This window comes from Mytilus californianus, unplaced genomic scaffold (genome assembly GCF_021869535.1).
Source record: "Mytilus californianus isolate M0D057914Y unplaced genomic scaffold, xbMytCali1.0.p SCAF_3, whole genome shotgun sequence".
Taxonomy (NCBI): domain Eukaryota; kingdom Metazoa; phylum Mollusca; class Bivalvia; order Mytilida; family Mytilidae; genus Mytilus; species Mytilus californianus.
Window position 1 is genome coordinate 46,784,589 of NW_026262679.1, and position 24,457 is coordinate 46,809,045.

The following is a 24,457-nucleotide window of genomic DNA, read 5'->3' on the forward strand; positions in this document are numbered from 1 at the left end:
AAAAACATAGGAAGATATTTAGTGACACTTTTGAAGTTCTCATAATCAACTTATTGAAGTTTTTAGGTATAGTCCTCATGCAAATTTTGGAATGTCAACGTACATATACAGTTTCTGCTTTACAAAATTTGTATGGACACAGTTATTTTTACACCTCCGAACTAAAGAGCAAAAGTGCTGTCATTGGTTAATTATAATGAAGTCGGAGAGGGCTTGACTTCTATCTGTTGCTAGATGGCATTACACTGTTAAAACAAATACTGTCTTAATCTGCCAAGGGTGAAAAGAGGCAGGTCGGATTGTAACCCTTGGCTAGCGAAGATGTCTCCACAAGGTCTATATAACAATTAATCTTATAAGCAACTACAGATTTGTTTTGGCTGTCACATCATAATTAAATAAGCCACACAAAAAAAGAACCCAAGTCCAGTATTGTTCATCTTACTGTTACAAAATGGAGATTGTACCATAAATATCTAAGGTTATAACATTAAATAATTCAACAATGAATTTCATGTGGTTGATTTCAATTGTTGACAAAAAAAAACGGCATATAGTAAAGTATACAACTTTACTGTAATTTTTTTCCAATAAAAAAAAATTCAAACCAACAAGTGACTTCAAGTATTCTTTTTGATCATGGTAAACATTTTTTTTTAAATACAGCCATTAATATTTCAAAAACACTAGAAGTACTAAATTATTCATTGATAATTACCAAATTTGAAATGTTAACGTTGTACTAAATTAAACATTTTAGAAAACAACCATTAAAATTCATGAAATGGAAATAAAAAGGTTAACAAACTGATGACATTTGTGCATGGAAAAGGACTGCTGACAGGACTTCTTTTTTCTAGCCCTAACCCTACCCTGACCCCAAAGTCTGACAGTGCATGCGCCGAAATACTCAAAAGTGTATTTGTATCCTATAATGTAACATGCAATGGACATGCTATACATTAATATTTGATTATGTATTTGGTTAATTTTTCATCAACAAATTTGAAATTTTACTGGTTATTCAGACAATAGCAAGTTTTCTATCCCCCTCATCTGTAACTATTTCCCTCCGCTTTGAGTCGGGAAATAGTTGGTGTCTCGGGAGACAATAAACTTGCTATTGTCCTCCTAGCCAATAATAAAATGCTCCCCTGGGGCACAGCTTGATACGACCGCAGAGGTCGAACCCTGAACAGTTGGGGCAAGTATGGACACAACATTCAAGCTTGATACAGCACTGAATTTGGATTGTAATTAAATATTTGACACAGCATAGGTTTCTCACACAGAATGAAAGTGGTCTAAGAACTTAAAAAATTTTAATTTACCTATTCAAACCATATCATTATTATTTGCTTTTATATATAAATCAGAAATAACCAATTTAAAATGGAAAATTTTAAAGAAAAAAAATGAAAAAAAAATCCCCCCCATTTTTTTGAACCCCCTTATGATTCATCACCCCCAAACTCAATCCCAGCTTTCCCTTTGTGGTATGGTACCTTGCAGTACAATTTCAGAGAGATCCATACACTTGAACACAAGTTATTGTCTGGAAATTAGAAAAATGCTTGTTTTTTGGCCCTTTTTTGGCCCCAAATTCCTAAACATTTAGGGCAATTACCCCCAAACTCAAACCCAGCTTTCCCTTTGTGATATGGAACTTTGAAGTACAATTTCATAAAGATCCATACACTTACACACAAGTTATTGTCCTGAAACTAGAAAAATGCTTGTTTTTTTGCCCTTTTATGGCCCCTAATTACTAAAATTTTGAGGGAATTACCCCCAAAATCAATCCCAGCATTCCCTTTGTGATATGGTACCTTGCAGAACAATTTCAGAGAGATCCATACATTTGAACACAAGTTATTGTCTGGAAACTAGAAAAATGCTTATTTTTGGCCCCTTTTTGGCCCCTAATTCCTAAAATTTGGAGGCAATTACCCCCAAAATCAATCCCAGCATTCCCTTTGTGATATGAAACCTTGTGATACAATGTCAGAGAGATCCATACACTTACACACAAGTTATTGTCATGAAACAAGAAAAATGCTTGTTTTTTGTCCCTTTTTGGCCCCTAATTCCTAAAATTTGGAGGCAATTACCCTAAAAATCAATCCCAGCATTCCCTTTGTGATATGGAACCTTGTGGTACAATGTCAGAGAGATCAATACACTTACACACAAGTTATGTCTGGAAGTTACAAAAATGCTTATTTTTGGCCCCTTTTTGGCCCCTTATTCCTTAACTGTGGGTACCAAAATCCCCAAAATCAATCCCCACCTTCCTTTTGTGGTATTGAACCTTATGGTAAAATTTCATTGAGATCCATTTACTAAAACTAAAGTTAGAGTGCGAAAACTAAGGTGTCTTTGGACGACGACAACGCCGACGACGACGCCAACGTCATACCAATATACGACCACAAAAATTTTTTTGCGGTCGTATAAAAAATAATGGTATACTATAGCATTGTACTTAAAAATAAAACATGAACGTGGTTAACGTCCATGGAACAGCCACCAAACAACACTTAGTAACCAAATCTGAGCATTTCTCGAATCTAGCAACAAAACACTGGTAATGAAAGTGCAAAAAAGTTTTCTAGCCTTAGAAAGGTAGTTTGAGAAAAGCACACTGAAACACCTAAATGACTGTTTTAAAAAGCAAGGTTGGGTCAAATTTTCCTGAATTTTATCTTTTACCTTATGCCTGTAAAAATAACAAAGTCATTAAATATTATTCTATTTACATGCAAAAAGTATCTATAAAACTGTACACCAAAATATGATCATAAAATTTTGTAAAGAGTTGATTGAACATCTACTGGATTTGGTAAAAATATTATTCTGTTTCAATACACGTTCTTCCAATTGGTGCTTTTTTCCCAGAAAAATTTTATTCCACAAAGCAATTATCTTTACGTCACAATGTCCAATGACACATTTTCCCCCAAAATGACCCTAAATCAACTGGGGCAGTTCATTCATAAAATTGAAATTGGAATCTTGTGTATTGTCAAGTTTTAATAATGTCGCATACATATGTCATGAAACAAATCCATATAGCCATCCATGATAAAATACTTGCCACAATTTTGTTTTTTAGTAGATATCATGTATAATACATTCACGTTTGAAAGAATTATTCCAAATAAGAATGTTCTATGAAGGGTAACCATGGATAATAAAATAGTCTTTGATATATGCCTTACAGTTAGAACATTATTTATATGATGTTGAAATTTACTAGCATTATCATATTAGCTTTATAAATAATTGATAATTAAATATCTCTCCAAGTGTTAAATTTCAAATTAGCTGTTAAAAATCTTTGTAAAAGTTCAAAAATCAATTTATTTAATCTGTAATGAAGAAAAAACAATATGTTTGTTAGCACCTACCCATATTTCCAGTCATCATAGGTCTTGGTTGCCCCATCATATTTCCTGGCTGCTGTTGGTTCATAGGCATACCAGCCATTCCTTGATTAATTCCCACCATGCCTTGATTTCCCATCATTCCCATTCCTAAAATAGACAACAATTCTGTAAGGACAAAGTTTTAACGTAAGTTGTTTGTGTAGGATGTTGAACAACACAACTACTGTGGAATCATTTATTTCTGTGGGAACCAATTTACATGCATTGAGAAAAACCTGTTTTTTTGTGGATATTTGAATTCGTTGTTTTGCCAAGTCTGCATACAAGCATATAGAAAATTTGTACTTATGTTGGAACATTTAAATTTGTGGTTCACCTATACCCATGAAATCAACAAAAATTGGTATCCCATTACTACTAATGAATCCACAGTTAACTAACTAAGGATATAATATATGATGTAACTGACTCATTGATAGACGTTGTTGATTTTGACAGTAACTCCATTTTTACTTGTTCTTGTTCTAGTTGTAATCACTAATGAATCATGTTTTGTTGTTGTTCTTGTTGTAATCACTAATTAATCATGTTTTGTTGTTGTTCCATTAGTTGTCACTGTTATTTGGTTTACTAATGGTTGTTACTTGTGATCCAATATTTAATTGCTACAAGAACTATTTTAGTTACATGTTGTTTCAGAGGGAAGAGTTGGAAAGCACTTAATTTGATTAATGTATTTGTGGCAAAAACTTGACAACTTATAGACAAAATATTAAAAGTTTTTTTTATTACTTATGGCTGTTGTTGTTTCGTGTTGTTCTATGTTGTACTTGGTTGGCCTTATGCTTCCTCATCTTGTTGTCAAGTGGATCAAAGATTTTTGTGTATTATCCTAAATACTTCGAAGTTTGAGGTTATACTATTGATTGTGAAAGTAATTGATATGTGGTGTATATTGTATACTAGGTTGTGGATGCCCCATTCATTGTTATATTTGGTTAAAGTTTGCGTAGTATACTCATTTAACAGGTTGTTGTTGTTCCATCCAAGGTTGTAACTGATTCATAATAAGTGGTGTATATTGTCTTAAATGGTCGACATTTCTGACTGGTTGTTGTAATTGGTCAATGATTAGCGGATTATATTGACTTACCAGGTCAACATTTCCGACTGGTTGTTGTAATTAGTTAATGATAAGTGGATTATATTGACTTACCAGGTCAACATTTCCCACTAGTTGTTGTAATTAGATAATGATAAGTGGATTATATTGACTTACCAGGTCAACATTTCCGACTGGTTGTTGTAATTGGTTAATGATTAGTGGATTATATTGACTTACCAGGTTGAGGTTGCCCAGTCTGTAATTGGTTCATTGATGGTTGATGTTGTTTATTTTGATATTTACTTGCAGGACTCAGTGCATCTAAGTCAATATTCACTTTACTAGCTTCACCTGACCAAGTATTCAAGTTCTTCTACAATAAAAAAAATATTAAATTTCTTATTCATCATCACTAGTTGTGCATGACAGAATTTTTCTGACCCAGTGAAATGTATTAAATTGATTTTAAAATTTTTTCACCATTCACCCATATCTGTTTTTCAAGTTTCATTGAGAAAAATATATTTATTCATTTATTTCCCCCCATAAAAACTAAAATATAATATGCATATTCATAATTTTCATATTTGTCAGTATTTCCTTCCTTCCATTTTTTTGTCCATGCAAGCACCTGTTAGTTTCTGCAACATCAGTCACCTATTTTTCATGCTTGTCTGTAATTATGTTTTACATATATATGCAGTGTTAGCTGCAGGGGTTCTATAGGATAAGGTATTTACTTAAGCTTCAAACCACTGTCTAAAATTCTGTTTCCAATAAAAACAGTTTCATCAAAAAACAAAATCTTGTAGAAGGTTTATTTATGAATTTTCTACATTATAATAACATGTGCTGTTGTTTCAAGCTTTCTAATTCTACAAGATTCATAAACATAGTGTAGTTGAATATTAATGCATACATTTCAGGAATCTGGCTCAGAAAAGAAAACATTTATCACTAGATTATTTCCTATACATGAATAAGAAAGAATAACTGTTTGAAAATATTTTGGTTTACACAGATAGAAATAGATAGTCTATTTAAGTGATTGTCCTGGTCTAAGCATAAAATCTGTATAAATCTGTTAAACACGAGTAAAATATCATAGTCAACACTTTCTGCTATTACATAAACTGAGTCATTTGTGTTTTACACATAAACTACTCCCACTTTTTAAAGTACTTAAAGCTTCTATTGAGAGCTTAACAGCTAGTCTATACTTTACATATACCTAGGTCGGAAAATAAACAATTGTATTTGACTTAGCTTCATTTTCTGCTAATTTTTTATGCTTTGTCACCATTTATATTTCAAAACTTGACTTACACAAACTTGAAAGGAAAAGTATGGCATTGGTAATCAGACATATTCTATGCCTTTTCTTATCTATCACATGACTGGGATTAATCCATGCATATCAAAGGTGTAGTTATTGAAGGAGATGGAAAAGCTAAGCTAATAATAATGAACTGAATATAATGTAACATATTTTTCTCTTTAAAAACATAACATATTTTTCATCCCATTGTTCAGTTTGGCATAGTATTTGCTTTTAAAAGTATTTATTTACATATGATAATAGAATTTCAGGAATTCAACACAAGTGAGTCACTTTTATAATCAAGCTTGACAAATTTGAAGAAAACATTTGCCGATAGGGTTTATCATTACTCTAAGAAATAAACACTGGTCAGCAAAAACTTTGCCGCTGAACTTTTTCATTATTTTCATCGCTCATCATCTTTTAAATACTAATTTCTTAAAAAAAGAAAATATAAGAGTGATTTGTCTTTTAATATTTTCAATTTTCCATATGAACTTATATGAATTTCACTTTACAATAATGCAAATTTAAGATTGTTTGCAAGTTCTGTGACGAGCGGTGAAAAACTGTCCATCACCATGCTTAGAGAGAAAAACAGTAACAAACCTTGACCTCAGTGCTAGTTACAGTTTCTTCCTTAGAAACTGTCGTCTGCTAAAACAACATCAAAGTTAACTAGGAATAATTTGTAATAAACTAAAACACACTGAAAGTGAAAGCTTGAGTATTGAAATCAAAACCAAGGCAAATGAAATGATGTCATGATAATGGTCTTTAAATTTATGTGGAACATTTTAACATTGGCTAAATTTTTCATAATCTTTAAACATCTATAAAAACAAAAACTTAGAAATCATCTATTTTCATAACTCCTTCAGAAAAAAATTTAAAAATTCATTTTTACATATTCTAGAACAATACAATATCATTCTCCTTGAGAAATACTCATGTGGAAATTTAAGCTTATGACATGCAGCAGGCAGAAGGATGTTTTCAAAATTTTGATTTCAAGTCAGCATAAAAAATATTCAAACAGAAAGAAACAATAACTTTTGTTTTTAAAAAGCTATGAGATCTAAGTTAATATTTGAAATCAATATATACTACCTGTGTAGGTAACCAGTAATGCTATAGGTATATAAATATCAATAGATAGATACTAAAGCAGAAAAGTATAATAACATATAATTTATACAGTGAATTCTGTATAATGATTAGAGCGTCTTGTTGTTTAACAAATAATATGACAAAGGAGTAGGCCCAGTAAAACCCCTTTTTGGCCCCAAAATATAGCAGTTTTACAAAATTGCTAAAATGTAAATTTTTAGCTATTTATTCGAAAGAAGAATACTTCTGTTACATAAATATGGGCTGTTTTTGACAATACAATGCACATTAAGTCATGCTAAATTATTGAAATCTTCGAAATTTTAGCATTTTGGTTAATTTTTAGACGGTTTCCATCTGAAATGGAAGTGGCCACATTTGTGTTCATTCTTAATATTTAAATGTAAGTTGTATTTGATGATAATACATAACATATATAAAGGTTGAGAATGAACACAGATGCGGCCACTTTCATTTTTGACAAAAACCATCTGAATAGTGACATATTATGGCATATTTGATAGATTTTTCATATTTAAGCTTGAATTTGAGCGTCTTTAATGACTAAATCAGTTCAAATCTTTCACATAAACTAATTCAATCAACTGAATTAGACACTTAAGTGTTTAAAAAGTGTCCAAAATCTTTCATCAGATGAACCTGAATTTTGAGGCCAAAATCAGCCCTTACCGGACCTACTCCTTTAATTATTTTAGCCAAAAATAAACTGTTCTCGTGAGACATTTTCATTGCTATTTCAATTTATATTTGCATTTCCAAATGTGTTTAAATATGTAAACAGAGTTCACTGTATCCTAGTACATATACAATAACAAAGAAGCAGAAGTGCAAAAGACCTCCACAAAGAGTTGTTTTATATGAAGGAGGATTTCAAGCACCAAGTGAGGATTTTGGTTTGAAGGACAAGGCCAATAAATTGTTTGGTGAGTGTAGTGAGACAAATATTTTTTGTAATAATTCAAGAAATATAACTGAACAAAAAATTTACGCTCTAATTTCTTTCTTTGTTTAAAGATTAATATTAGTCGACTTTTCAGATTAAATTATATCACAATGTAAGGAAGACAACTGTGTTTCAAACAAAATTATTTGGTTCATGACTTTTATTATTTCTATGAAAGTTATAGGATAAAATTTAAAGTCAGAGATTTTTCTTACTTTTGAACAATTTTCGTCATCACAATGACCATCGTTAAAAGAAAAGAGGCTTTAACCACGTGCGTCGCTAAAACGATTGTGAAGTACCCACTTCAAAACTATTATTTCCATTAAGTTGAAAAAAAATCCTTTAAGCAACATGTGACACCATTTAATCACACCATTTCATTAAACAATGCAATCAACACCTTTATTAATTATAATCCATTGTTGCCGATAGCTATAAAATGCAATCAGCTGATTATTGATTTTCAATCAAAATCTTAACGAGTTCAAGGTGAATTCCCAGTATTGTCTGATCAGGGAAAAAGTCAGAAAAACCCCAAAAAAGTGAACAAGATGGACGAAGTCGAACTGTCATATTTCTTTTGCCAAACTCTTTCGCCAATAAAGAATTTTAATCGCCACAATTTTTATTTTTTCGCCAGCAGAAACCATGTTTATTACATTTTACAATTCAACTAAGAATTTACCAAATAGAGGTAATTTACCAAAGACTGGTCAACCTCCAGGTAAGAAAAATCTCCTTAAAATAAATCAGTAAATATTCGTAGTTATTAATTTGATAAATGTCAAAGGTAAATATTTTCTTTTTTTAATAAAGAGAGAGAATATAAAAGTCCTTTAAGTATTTCTATGTAACAGTACCCCGGGAAACTGACATATGAATTTTGTAGACAATATAACTATAGCACAAGACTGTATATATATATATATATATATGTATTTAAGTACAACATGCAGTTACTAACAATACAAACAAATCTACAGGGATTTTCACAAACGAGAGGAACAGAAAGTGTTTACATGGATACAAAGCAACATAAGTAACAAAGCTTATTTTGCAACTTTTTGTGCAAGCCTACTAAACTACAATCTTCATAACAGAAAGTAGATTTTTTCAGTTTACATTACTAAAGCCCTTTCACATAACCATGTTAAATACATATATAAGACGAAGTTTTGTACACTAGCAGGATACAAATTATATGTTTCTTGATTGTTACTGCAGCAAGACATTACAATGGTAGCCATGTGCACGAGACAGAGGGTATGCATTTTATATGTTTGCTGTATATGTTTCGTAATTATGTAATAACTGGTGTCAAGCCTACCTTAACTGGCTCATCTTGCTTTTTCTGAATTACATTTATTTATTTATTTTCTTAATCGACATTCTCTGTACCACCAAAACTTAAATAAGGGCTATTTCAAAATTAAATGCGTGGTTGGTTGGTAGGCAATTTTTACCCTCAAACCCCAACCTATATTATTTATTAAATATTCAATTCATTATTTTAAAAATGTGGTGCCTTCCAACCCATCTCAACACATTAGCTTCAGGAATAGCCAAAGTGACTATGGGGGTTTATTGAACAGTAAGAAACAGATGAACTAGGATGAAACAAGAATGTGTCCATAGTACATGGATGCCCTACTCGCACTATCGTTTTCTATGTTCAGTGGGGTCAAAACTCTAATTTGGCATTAAAATTAGAAAGATCATATCAAAGGGAACATGTGTACTAAGTTTCAAGTTGATTGGACTTCAACTTCATCAAAAACTATCTTGACCAAAAACTTTAACCTGAAGCGGGACAGACAGACGAACGGATGGATGAACGAACAGACGAACGAACGAACACATGCACAGACGGAAAAACATAATGCCCCATCTACTATCGTAGGTGGGGCATAAAAAAAAGAACCAAAACATAAAAACAATCTTGAACGTTTTAAAATGAACTTCATGAAATTATGTCAGTAATGATATTGTACATCAATCGTAAGACTGACCACAGGGGAGAAAATGGAAGATGCATAATCACTAACTATTTAAACCAAATGAATAAATTTTTCAATCAGACTGAAAGAATTGGTGTTTAACTTACCATATTGGATTGTCCTGGTTGCAAAGGGGTATAACTCATACCAACATTCTGTCCCATCATGCCTTGCTGTGGAAACATTCCCTACAACCATACAAAAGTAGTCGTTGTATGTCATATCTTAATGCTGATTTTTTTTTGGTTATTTACTTGGAGAATTGGAAGTTAATGGCAGACCTCTGATCATTTCTGTTATATTTTTTCACAACTTTTATAGACTCTGGACAGTTTAGATCTTCCCATAGTGTATATACACCTATCTTTTGTAAAAGACTGTATGTTTCCCAGTTGCCCTCTAGATCTCTTTTGGTTTTTTCCCCCATTCAATTGTTGTTTTATTGATGTATACTCTACATTTCTGTTCAAATGTTTGGTAATCAATTAATTTTCTGAAAAATTGGCAACAATATGAAGAAAAAAAAATTCCCAAAACACTTCCATAATGTGACAGACGCTATAGAAGTATGTGTAAAACATCCCTTCCCTAATAAGAGTCAAAGACTCTAAGGAAGATATACTTCTCATCTGACAAAATATGCCACATTGATGCCCCTTGGTATCTGCTCTGAATTTTGACATTAACATAAATGTGTCTGTGACCTACAATCAAACTAACCTGTTGGTTCATTGCCATTTGGTTCATCCCCACCATACCAGGACTCATCATTCCCATCTGCAAAACAGTACACAAAATAGAACAAGTGGTATATATGTCATACATAGTTACCATTTGACAGAAATACAATCTGTATGTGATTATCTATTACTTTGTGTCAATCTTATCAATAACAAGCATTCTGTGAGTATTGCATGGCAATACATAGTCCCCTACCGGTTACAAATTCATTGTAATGGAACTTGATCTATAACTTGTCATGGTGTAAACTACATAAAAATATCAAGTCAAAATATTCAAGCATGACGGAAAAAACTGTTGAAAACTGATTATTTAAGTGAATTTTCTATGTCCAAAGACTATAACTCTGCACAAAATTATCAGACTAGAACAAAATTCCAACTTGATCTGTAATGTGTCATGATAAAACTATATACTAATTATCAAATCAATATCTTCAAGAATGACAAACAAACCTACCACTAGATTCTTCAAACAATTTACCAAAGAAAAGGAAAAAATCCAAAATGTCATTTTGTCTTTTAAAAAATGAGTTATTTCCCTTTGAACAGAAATCTACTAGTTAATAAGTATTTCATCAAAAATTTAATTCTAGGGAAAGGGCTTTAACTGAACAAAGAGAAAAGCTAAAATCGTGAAAATTGAACTTGACCTGCAACTTGTCATGATAAATCAATAAACCAAATATCAAATCAATATCTTTAAGCATGAAGAAAAAAAGTCTGGAAAACTGATTTGCCGGACTAACAGATGGACTTACAGACAGCCAGACAGACAGATAGACGGACGGAGTGCAAACCTAAAGTTGTTTAAATTTCATGAATTTTTAAGGCCATCATTAACCCTTTGTGAACCTACTTTCTTTTAGGGTATACCCCTTTATATTTTTGTATATATATTTGATCAATTTTTATAACATAGTCAATATTTAGAAAAAATAAATAAACAATACAATACCATGTTTGGATTGTTCATTGGTTGTTGACCCATGCTCGTCATTGGCTGGTTCATGTTTCCCATGGCTGCCTGTGTCGACATGATTGGCTGGTTCATTGTTCCCATTGGTTGAGACATCTGTCCCACTCCTGGCTGATTCATCATTCCCATTGGCTGTGACATGTTCATTGGTTGTGATGACATCATTGGCTGAGATGACATCATTGGCTGAGATGACATCATTGGCTGAGATGACATAGACATCATAGGAGCCATATTGTTCATTGGTTGGATGGGGTTATTGGACGGTTGCATAGCAGGCGATGATGTGCCACTACTAGTAAATACATCAAACAATTCAGAATTTGGTGCTGTCTGTGTTTGACCAGATGATGGAGCACTAAACTGTTGGAAATCTGCAAAACCTTCAGAACTGAAACAAAATGACTTGTATTGTTAGTAAGGATGCTGACTTTTCTGCTGTTTACATAATAAGAATTGAAATGAGCTCAATTTGATAAATTTAATTAATCTTATTTTGTTTTCATTCATATTTTTGTTTTTAATCTTGGTCTGTGCAAATATGCCATCAGTCTGACGTTCCTGACTTACAAAACTGACTTGGGACTACCCATTCATTTATCGATTAAGGTCAGATTGTTCAGGGTTGTAAACATCCCGTTCACAGACAGTGTAATTTTGTATTAAAAATGTCCAATGTCACAGCTTAGAACAGAATGCGCTATGACTCAATTATGAATGCGAGTAAAAATCCCTGCTTGGAAAATCAGATTTCACCACATTTTAGTAACTGCTTATCTGGCTTTTTGGTCAAAGATAACTATTGCAAAATATTATGGCTATTGTAAAATAAGTCAATTAAAAAGTAAAATCGCAACTGTAATTTTTTTAAAGTTATTTTAGGGAATTGAAATAGCAGCATTCAGTAGTTGTCGTTTGTTGATGTGGTTTATAAGTGTTTCTCGTTTCTCGTTTTTATATAGATTAGACCGTTGGTTTTCCCGTTTGAATAGTTTTACACTAGTAATTTTTGGGGCCCTTTATAGCTTGCAGTTCGGTGTGAGCCAAGGCTCCGTGTTGAAGACCGTACTTTGACCTATAATGGTTTACTTTTATAAATTTTGACTTGGATGGAGAGTTGTCTCACTGGCACTCATACCACATCTTCTTACATCTAGATATATATATTATTGAAAAATGCTTTTTAACTCCAAACTGTAACATGAACTGCTTTGCTACAAATTGTCTCTGAAATTGAAAGATGTATTCCCAGTGAAATCTGTTATTTAACTTGAAAATATATACAACTGTATTGCACTCCCATGCTTGTACAGTATAAAAATCCACTCAGGACAATATTCACTAATTTTCATGCAGTAATCTTATAATACTATCTAGCATAACTGAACTGAAGAAACAACAAGTTAGCCATAATCCTCTAGTTGAGAGTTTGGCTAACTTCTGTTTTCAATGTTTTATTTCAAAAAAACAATTATCGACAAAATTCTGTAAATAAATCAGTATTAAGAGTGTATTTATGTTTCCATTTTTACCTTTTAGGTGATGTAGCACCTTGAAACTGTGAGAAATCAGCAAAACCATTTGATGTTGATGAAACTGCAAAAATAATAGAAATATGTAAATAAAAGGTTAAACATACAAAGATATCTTTACTGTTTTTACAGTATTTTGGTAATAATAAAGTAATATTGGATAATGAATTAAACTTGCATATTAATATGGATTAGGTAAATTATTAGTTTTAAAAATTATAAAGGCACCCTCTACATTTTCAATAACAAACGGCAGAACGTAAACAAACATCTCGAAATTCGAGCTTTTCTCTTATTTCTTGCTTATTGTACTTTAAAATCTGCACCCCTGCCTGGCAATATTAATTTTGGAGCAAAAAACTCAAGACTATACAAGCCTGAATTCGGTAGTTTTAACATGCTTAAAAATTCGGTTTGTAATTGCAGAGATTAAATTTTGTGATTTCTATAGCTAAATCCATTGTTAGTTTATATTTACATGTCACTGATTGAGATCCTCCTTAATGTTTAATATATGTGAAGGAATATTGTCATGATTTATCTTAAGTACCAAATTACCACATATGAACTTCTCTCACAAATTTCTTGCTTTAGGATAATATTTTCAAACACACAGGTTTATTTTTGCTTTAATAAAAAAATTTTACTGGCCAACATAATTTTCTCATTGTCTTCATCAATATAAATATTTCATCATACCTGCTGTTGTATTTGTGGCTCTTGGATCAAAATCATTGGCACTTTTAAAATCATCGAATCCTGATATCAAATCTGGTGCATTACTGCTGGACTGTGACTGAAAATATTAAACACATGGTTATTATACATGACACACTAACGGACGTACTAGGACGGTCATATAAAGGACCAGAAAACATAATGCCCCTCTACTATCTTAAGCAGGGCATAACAAAATAACAAGGTGACAAACCAGAAATCATTGAGTTCACTATTTGTTTTTCAAAATTTTAGAATTTTTACTTACATGTACATGCAGTAGATAAGAATAAACAAACATATCTGAAGCTGATGTCTGTCATGGTATTGGTTACTCTGTTTTAGTAGAAAAGATCAGTTTTCTCTTCAGACACATTTAATTTTGTGTTTAAACATGTATTACCAATTAAGAAAGAAAGATACATTACTTACAATTGTATCAGGATTTTTATTTTTCCCATATGATGCTGCAGCTCCTAGATCTAATTTTTTAGCGGATTGTGATCGTCGTACAATTTTTTCTGTATGTGTGGTATGTGTTCTCTCTACTGATGTGTATTCCTCCTCGTCTTTGAAGTCTAATCTATCTGATTTGTTACCATCATCATATCTATTATCTGTATCATCACTGTAAAAACAAAGATATTGTTTTATTCAGAGTTATAAATTAGTACCCATTCATGCCACTGGTATCTTGCTCTGAGGTAGACTTAAAGAAAGTTTGGAAAAAATGAGTTTATTATCAGTAAAACTGAATACATTCAATATCAAATCAGATTTATTTTTAAAGAGGTCTCAGCAAGACTGTATTGCCCACCTGGTATCAACAATACAGTACTGCTTCAATATTAGTATCAGTCTTTTCAAATGGAGGCTTATAAACAATAATAAAGGTTATTGTATCTAGCAGCTTATCATCAATTTTTTTAATGAATACCATTACATCATTTTTTAGAAAATGGTTTCATTTATGTTTTGGAAGTCCTTATTGGCATGGTTTCTTATCAAGAAAAAGTCTATTGTTCTAGTTATTTCAGAGAGGAAGTCTTTTTGTATATCAGGCAAGATTATATGTTCTTTATTTGAAAATTACCACTCTTAGCAACATTCCTGAGAAAACTATGTCAATTTGGCCAAGTCAAGTATTTCATAAGAATTTTGATTAATACTATTAAAGTTTGATGATTATATTTTTTTTAAATAAAGGGAGATATTCAATTTATAGCAATATGGCCATGTTTGTTACTTTTTGGCATGATAAAAAATATTCTTGAAACTCAACACCCTAGGAATTATTCTGACAGTTTAGTTTATTGGTACAGAGGAATAATTTTCCAAAGTTAATACAGGTGATGGCAAAACTAATAAAAGTCTTAATCCATCCGACAGTCTTAAATCACTGTAAGTTTTTACACAATCATTCATTGATTATGACTTGACAGCAGCAAATAGTACCTAAGATTATTCAATAATTTCTATGAGATGAAAAAATTGCAAAACAAGCATTACAAAAAAAAAAGTGCGGAAAACTGAATATTTGAGTGAATTTTCTAAGTCCAAGGACCATAACTCTGCACAAAATTATCAGACCGGAACAAAATTCGTACTTGATCTGTAACTTGTCATGATAAAACAATATACCAAATATCAAATCAATATCTTCAAGCATGAAGAAAAAAAGTTTGGAAAACTGATTTGCCGGACTGACAGATGGACAGACAGACGGAGAGCAAACCTAAAGTCCCCTTCGACTTCGTCGGTAGGGGACTAATAAAATATTTTTTTTGGATCAAAACACTATAAGACATTTTTACAAAGGGGCATAACCCAATGATCACTTTGTAAAAAGTATCACGGAAGCCACTTAAGAAAATGAGTTGTAAGAATTAAAATAATGACAGAATTACATATAAAAATGAATAATGAGGTTGAAAAATGTTTATATTCAAATGAACATTTGTCTATCATGCTGTATAAACTCTTTCAATAATAATGTAATAATGCACTCTCCAATGGCTCCTACCTTATTATATTGAAGTTAAATAACTTGAGTGATATCAAGTGATATCGAATTCTAACTCATATCTATACTGGCTCAATGTCAATATTCCAATTCATCCCAGTACCTCAAAATATTTATATCAATTCCCTATATTGACACAATGCAGCATGCTCTGTATAAATTTATGAACTATATTTGTATACAAGAAATGTTCCCACACATAATGTTAGCCATTAATCCTGAATCAACACAAAACTATACAGATATTACATATAGTGTATACAAGATTACTGTCTAAGGCTCTATATGACAAAGAACAAAACATGTAATATAGTTGTGCATACATTAAAGAGCTTCTTTGTGTTAACATGATTTGCATAGATGTTTTTTGTTTGTTTTGTACACTGAAAAATGTTTCTAGTTTCAAAATGACTTTCTTTCATAAACCTTATGTGTATTATGGAGAAATGACATAATAATGATAATATTGAATTAAAAAAAAAATCAAAGCAGGAGAATAGAAATTTAAATTTGATATAATAGTAGAGATGAAAGTTTTATGAGGAGAAAAAGAGATGAAACTCGACAGAAGAATGAATCATTGCACAACAATTATAGCAACAACAAGACATTTACAGAACCTATTTACAATCAAAATTTATGTTTCCCATGTTATAAATTCAGCTAAATAAAACATAATCATATTTAAATAAAGCGTTCACAATACCAATGAAGAAATAAGAAAATACCATCAATTTTGGTTAAGCCTCGGACAGCAAATGGTATAGGTAGTACCACAAGCTTTAAAAAAGATGCAAATATCCCATTACTTTGTGATTGGAGATAATTCCTAACCTAGGGTAATGGAGGAAAAATTTCATTGGGAAAATGAATTTTGCACTATTTCAATAAAAATGAAAACTAGAACTATCTGACAAAAGCAACATTTTAGATTTTAAGTATTTATTTCTATGGATAATGACAAAAAAATCTATTGATAAAAGACTGAAAAGCAATTACAAAAGCAGGTATACAATAAAAATAATTGTTTTAATTAATCAGGCAGAATACAAAATATTGATGTGAAAATAAAATTGACAACATGCAGATGATATTTACGCCTTGACATCTTCCCCTGCAGGCTGGTAAACTATATTTGAACACCAACTGAAATAATATGAATATTTTTTTCTGTCAGAGGGAGATAAACGGGACAATCCCAGAAATATATATTACTATGTTCAAACTTATTTCATGACAAAAACAAAGCATTACAAACCAAATAAAATGCTTCGCTGGGCGCAGCTTGATACGACCGCAGAGTTCGAACCCTGAACAGTTGGGGCAAGTATGGACACAACATTCAAGCTTGATACAGCTCTGAATTTGGATTGTGATTAAATATTTGACACAGCATAGGTTTCTGACACAGAAAGAATGTGGTCTAAGAACTTCAATTTTTTTAATTTACCTATTATGGTCCAATGTCCAAAATCAAAATACATGGTTAGATTCAGCATATCAAAGAACCCCATATATTCAATTTTTGTTGAAATCAAACAAAGTTTAATTTTGGACCCCAACTTGGACAAACTTGAAAACTGGTCCCATAATCAAAAATCTAAACACATGTTTAGATTCAGCATATCAAAGTACCCGAAGAATTCAATTTTTGTTAAAATCAAACTAAGTTTAATTTTGGACCCTTTGGACCTTAATGTAGACAAATTTAAAAAACGAGACCCAAAATTAAAAATCTAAAAACACGGTTAGATTTGGCATATCAAAGAACCCCAATTATTCAATTTTTGATGAAATCAAACAAAGTTTAATTTTGGACCCTTTTGACCTCAATATGAACCAATTTGATAGCGGGCCCACAAATAAAAAATCTAAATACATGGTAAGATTCAGCATATCAAAGAACCCCATATATTCAATTTTTGTTGAAATCAAACAAAGTTTAATTTTGGACCCCAATTTGGACCAACTTGAAAACTGGGCCAAAAATCTAAAATCTAAATACATGTTTAGATTCAGCATATCAAAGAACCCCATATATTCAATTTTTGTTGAAATCAAACAAAGTTTAATTTTGGACCCCATCTTGGACCAACTTGAAAACTGGTCCCATAAATAAAAATCTAAACACATGTTTAGATTCAGCATATCAAAGAACCCCAAAAAATCAATTTTTGTTAAAATCAAACTAAGTTTAATTTTGGACCCTTTGGACCTTAATGTAGACCAATTTAAAAAATAGGCCCCAAAATTAAAAATCTAAATACACGGTTAGATTTGGCATATCAAAGAACCCCAATAATTCAATTTTTGATGAAATCAAACAAAGTTTCATTTTGGACCCTTTTGACCTCAATATGAACCAATTTGATAGCGGGCCCACAAATAAAAAATCTAAATACATGGTAAGATTCAGCATATCAAAGAACCCCATATATTCAATTTTTGTTGAAATCAAACAAAGTTTAATTTTGGACCCCAATTTGGACCAACTTGAAAACTGGGCCAAAAATCTAAAATCTAAATACATGTTTAGATTCAGCATATCAAAGAACCCCATATATTCAATTTTTGTTGAAATCAAACAAAGTTTAATTTTGGACCCCAACTTGGACCAACTTGAAAACTGGGCCCATAATCAAAAATCTAAACACATGTTTAGATTCAGCATATCAAAGAACCCCAAGAATTCATTTTTTGTTAAAATCAAACTAAGTTTAATTTTGGACCCTTTGGACCTTAATGTAGACCAATTTAAAAAACGGGACCCAAAATTAAAAATCTAAATACACGGTTAGATTCGGCATATCAAAGAACCCCAATAATTCAATTTTTGATGAAATCAAACAAAGTTAAATTTTGGACCCTTTGGACCTCAATGTGGACCAATTTAAAAACGGGGCCCAAAATCCAAAAACTTAATACACGGTTAGATTCAGCATATTAAAGAACCCCAAGAAATCAAGAATAAAACCCCATTGAAATTGATCAAGAAATAAGCAATTTATACGAAGTATCTTCTTTTGCACAATACTGTGCAATTGAATATTTCTTGCTATTGCGCAATACTGTACAATTGACAATTTCTTGCTATTGCGCAATATTGTGCTATTGGATATTTCTTGCTATTGCGCAATACTGTGCAATTGAAGATTTCTTGCTATTGCGCAATACTGCGCAATTGAAGATTTCTTGCTATTGTGCAATACTGTGCAATTGAAAATTTCTTGCTATTGCACAATACTTATTATATAATAATTTACACATCCTGTTTGGTGTGTATCTCCTACCATATCATTATTATTTGCTTTTAAATATAAATCAGAAATAACCAACTTAAAATGGAAAATTTTAAAAGAAAAAAAAAAGGAAAAAAAGAAAAAAAAAAAAAAAAATCCCCCCCCCCCCAAATTTTTTGAACCCCCCTTATGATTCATCACCCCCAAACTCAATCCCAGCCTTCCCTTTGTGGTATGGTACCTTGCAGTACAATTTCAGAGAGATCCGTACACTTGAACACAAGTTATTGTCTGGAAACTAGAAAAATGCTTGTTTTTTGCCCCTTTTTTGGCCCCTAATTCCTAAAATTTTGAGGCAATTACCCCCAAAATCAATTACAGCCTTCCCTTTGTGATATGGAACCTTGTGGTACAATGTCAGAGAGATCCATACACTTACACACAAGTTATTGTCTGAAAGTTACAAAAATGCTTATTTTTGGCCCCTTTTTGGCCCCTAATTCCTTAACTGTTGGTACCATAACCCCCAAAATCAATCCCAACCTTCCTTTCGTGGTATTGAACCTTATGGTGAAATTTCATGGAGATCCATTCACTTAAACTAAAGTTAGAGTGCGAAAACCAATGTGTCTTCGGACGACGCCGGACGACGACGACGACGACGACGACGACGACAACGACGACGACGACGACGACGACGACGACGCCAACGTCATACCAATATACGACCAAAAAATTTTTAATTTTTGCGGTCGTATAAAAATAGCTTAATCTGTAATATATAGGAACTAAAACTCTCTAAGAAAACATTCCATGAATTTTGAAAATAGGATATATATGTTTTCTTAATTTAAAAAACTGAACTCAAAAATGCCAATCTCAAACTGTAAAAACAATTCAATTTTCAAAACAACACAACATTATCAACACAAACTAAAATATAAAAATATGATTCTATTTATATATTTCAAAACTACTGAATATGCAAACTTCTTCCATTAAAGACATGCCAAATTTTCTGCATTCAAAATATACAAATATTTCCTCACCTAAAATCAGGATGGCTGTTTTTACTATCTTGTGACCTGCTTGCACTAAAATATAGGTCCATGGTTTTAAAGAAGCACAATTATATATATGACAAGATGAGTATAATGGAGTTAGTATCATGATACTTAGATCCATGTCTATGGTGTTAGTCACAAATGACAAAAGTGTGTAACATCCTTTAAAGATCATTTTTAAAAACCCAGCTTCAATTATTATAATAAAATATATCAAGAGTTTTCTCCTTACCTTGGTCAGTAATAGACTAGTGGAAAGACCATCATATTTTGATTCTTTTAATACTTGAAAATTCTCAAGTATTTAAAACAAAAATGAGATTACATATTGATTTTTACTGACTGAACTTGAAACCATTTCATGCACTGTCTTATGTCTTATTTCCTTGTTTTTTGTAGGGCTTGGGGATCCTGTCAGACCTGTCTCCCTAGTATGTTATAAGTCTATCATGAGAACAAAACTTACAGAATCAAATCTGGATTATGAAAATGATCTTCAAAAAACCACAAAAAAAAATAGTTCCAGATTTTACTATTTGTGCTAATACACTGTTTCAAATTACAAAGCAAAAATGAATAACTGCTACGAGATAAAGATTAGAACTTCTTTTCACTATTGAAATGATAAATGAAATGAGATTGTCAATGATTTTTGTCTAACCTTGTCTTTTGACATGGTATGATAATACATTTGATTTGACTTTTTAGCCTACAGGGAAGACTGTCTTGTAGAATAAAGTTCAGTCATAGCTTTATTTACAGGTAACCTTGAACAAAAGTCCATAATAACTAGCAAAGAATTTGTCACATCAAAAGATATACCATACTGAGAGAAAGAAAGAAAGGAAGAACCAGTAACAAAATGACGTAATACAGCATAACTTTACCTATAATCTACAATATCATCTGGACCATGTCTTCCTTGAACTTTATTCCACAGGCCTTTAACTTTATCTACAGCTTCCTCTGTTATACTCTTGCGTCCTGTATCAAAGTCATCTATTTCATCCATACTACCATCTTGATCTTTCTTTTTTGGTTTTTCTTCATATCTGTCACCTTAAGAAAGTAATGGATGATAACACAGATGAAGATAATATCCCATTTTTGATTTATTTTCTTTAAAACGTACAGCTTGTTTCATGCTTCATAATGTCTTAAGTAAAAAAAAATCCAAACTATACAATATCTTCTAATATCCTAAATAATGTTCTTATATCCTGATTATTGTTATGGTTATTTTGTTGTTGCTAAGTTTGCATGGATTGTGAATCTTGTGATTTGTTTGTGTTTCTTTTTTCATTTTGTGAATTTATACTGCAGCTGTATTTTAAAAGAATAAAAGAAATGAGTTTCAATGTACCCCGCGTTGCACATATTTTATATTTCCAAGGGCATAACTCTTTTAAAAAAAGTTGATCGTCCACCATTATAGAACTTGTCCGAGATTTTGCTGATATTAACCTATAGTATAAGTTTTATAAAAACTGGCAAGAATTGTACCCGTGAGAGCGCTAACGAGACCATTTTTCCATAATTTTAATATTTCCAAGGGCTTAACTCTTTAAAAAAAGTTGATCGTCCACCATTATAGAACTTGTCCGAGAAATTGCTGATATTAAGCTATAGTATAAGTTTTATAAAAATCTGGCAAGAATTGTACCTGTGAGAGTGCTAACGAGGCCATTTTCTATAAATTTCATATTTCCAAGGGGCAAAACTCTTTTAAATAAAGTCGATCGTCCACCATTATAGACCTTGTTCGAGATATTGCTGATATTAACCTATAGTATAAGTTTTATAAAAATCGGGCAAGAATTGTACCTGTGAGAGCGCTAACGAGGCCATTTTCTATAAATTTCATATTTCCAAGGGGCAAAACTCTTTTAAATAAAATGCTCCGCAGGGCGCAGCTTGATACGACCGCAGAGGTCGAACCCTGAACAGTTGGGGCAAGTATGGACACAACATTCAAGCTTGATACAGCTTTGCATTTGGATTGTGATTAAATATTTGACACAGCATAGGTTTCTAACACAGATTGAATGTGGTCTAAGAACTTAAAAATTTTAAATTGGACATTCACCTATTATGGTCCAATATCCAAAATCTAAATACATGGTTAGATTCAGCATATCAAAGAACCCCAAGAATTCAATTTTTGATGAAATCAAACAAAGTTTAATTTTGGACCCTTTTGACCTCAATGTGGACAAAGTTGATAACGGGGCCCAAAAATCAAAAATCTAAATACATGGTTAGATTCAGCATATCAAAGAACCCCATATATTCAATTTTTGTTGAAATCAAACAAAGTTTAATTTTGGACCCCGATTTGGACCAACTTGAAAACTGGGCCCATAATCAAAAATCTAAATACATGTTTAGATTCAGCATATCAAAGAACCCTAAGAATTCAATTTTTGTTAAAATCAAACTAAGTTTAATTTTGGACCCTTTGGACCTTAATGTAGACCAATTTGAAAACGGAACCAAAAATTAAGAATCTAAATACACGGTTAGATTCGGCATATCAAAGAACCCCAATAATTCAATTTTTGATGAAATCAAACAAAGTTTAATTTTGGACCCTTTTGACCTCAATGTGGACAAAGTTGATAACGGGGCCCAAAAATCAAAAATCTAAATACATGGTTAGATTCAGCATATCAAAGAACCCCATATATTCAATTTTTGTTGAAATCAAACAAAGTTTAATTTTGGACCCCGATTTGGACCAACTTGAAAACTGGGCCCATAATCAAAAATCTAAATACATGTTTAGATTCAGCATATCAAAGAACCCTAAGAATTCAATTTTTGTTAAAATCAAACTAAGTTTAATTTTGGACCCTTTGGACCTTAATGTAGACCAATTTGAAAACGGAACCAAAATTTAAGAATCTAAATACACAGTTAGATTCGGCATATCAAAGAACCCCAATAATTCAATTTTTGATGAAATCAAACAAAGTTTAATTTTGGACCCTTTGGACCTCAATGTGGACCAATTTAAAAACGGGGCCCAAAATCCAAAAACTAAATACACGGTTAGATTCAGCATATTAAAGAACCCCATGAAATCAAGAATAAAACCCCATTGAAATTGGTCAAGAAATAAGCAATTTATAGGAAGTATCTTCTTTTGCACAATCCTGTGCTATTAAATATTTCTTGCTATTGCGCAATACTGTACAATTGACAATTTCTTGCTATTGCGCAATATTGTGCTATTGGATATTTCTTGCTATTGCGCAATACTGTGCAATTGAAGATTTCTTGCTATTGCGCAATACTGTGCAATTGAAGATTTCTTGCTATTGTGCAATACTGTGCAATTGAAAATTTCTTGCTATTGCACAATACTTATTATATAATAATTTACACATCCTGTTTGGTGTGTATCTCCTACCATATCATTATTATTTGATTTTAAATATAAATCAGAAATAACCAACTTAAAATGGAAAATTTTAAAAGGAACAAAAAAGGAAAAAAAGAAAAAAAAGGAAAAAAAAATAAATCCCCCCCCAAAATTTTTTGAACCCCCATTATGATTCATCACCCCCAAACTCAATCCCAGCCTTCCCTTTGTGGTATGGTACCTTGCAGTACAATTTCAGAGAGATCCATACACTTGAACACAAGTTATTGTCTGGAAACTAGAAAAAAATGTGTTTTTTGGCCCCTTTTTGGCCCCAAATTCCTAAACGTTTAGGGCAATTACCACCAAACTCAAACCCAGCTTTCCCTTTGTGATATGGAACCTTGTAGTACAATTTCAGAAAGATCCATACACTTACACACAAGTTATTGTCATGAAACTAGAAAAATGCTTGTTTTTTGCCCCTTTTTTGGCCCCTAATTCCTAAAATTTGGAGGCAATTACCCCCAAAATCAATCCCAGCATTCCTTTAGTGATATGGAACCTTGTGGTACAATGTCAGAGAGATCCATACACTAACACACAAGTTATGTCTGGAAGTTACAAAAATGCTTATTTTTGGCCCCTTTTTGGCCCCTAATTCCTTTACTGTTATTACCATAACCCCCAAAATCAATCCCAACCTTCCTTTTGTGGTATTGAACCTTGTGGTAAAATTTCATAAAGATCCATTCACTTAAACTAAAGTTAGAGTGCGAAAACCAATGTGTCTTCGGACGACGACGACGGACGACGACGACGCCAACGTCATACCAATATACGACCACAAAAATTTGTTTGCGGTCGTATAAAAAAGTCGATCGTCCACCATTATAGAACTTGTTTGAGA

General features: G+C 31.9%; 1 protein-coding gene across 9 annotated transcripts in view; it reads right to left on the minus strand.

Moving 5' to 3' along the window:
• Positions 1–24,457, minus strand: part of LOC127734699 (clathrin interactor 1-like) — a 35,187-nt gene that overhangs the window by 4,040 nt on the left and 6,690 nt on the right. The window contains exons 5-17 of one of the 9 annotated variants that reach the window (XM_052244696.1): positions 21,071–21,242; positions 20,169–20,213; positions 16,979–17,026; positions 14,290–14,485; positions 13,840–13,936; positions 13,141–13,204; positions 11,588–11,999; positions 10,610–10,666; positions 9,997–10,077; positions 9,220–9,243; positions 6,425–6,472; positions 4,732–4,867; positions 3,411–3,536 (exon numbers count right to left, since the gene is read on the minus strand). In XM_052244696.1, the coding sequence (XP_052100656.1) occupies positions 3,411–3,536; positions 4,732–4,867; positions 6,425–6,472; positions 9,220–9,243; positions 9,997–10,077; positions 10,610–10,666; positions 11,588–11,999; positions 13,141–13,204; positions 13,840–13,936; positions 14,290–14,485; positions 16,979–17,026; positions 20,169–20,213; positions 21,071–21,242 (1,506 nt within the window). Of the gene's footprint in view, positions 1–3,410; positions 3,537–4,731; positions 4,868–6,424; positions 6,473–6,925; positions 6,947–9,219; positions 9,244–9,996; positions 10,078–10,609; positions 10,667–11,587; positions 12,000–13,140; positions 13,205–13,839; positions 13,937–14,289; positions 14,486–16,978; positions 17,027–20,168; positions 20,214–21,070; positions 21,243–24,457 lie in introns of all 9 variants that reach the window. The other 8 variants (XM_052244698.1, XM_052244697.1, XM_052244702.1 and 5 more) reach the window with 8 other exon arrangements.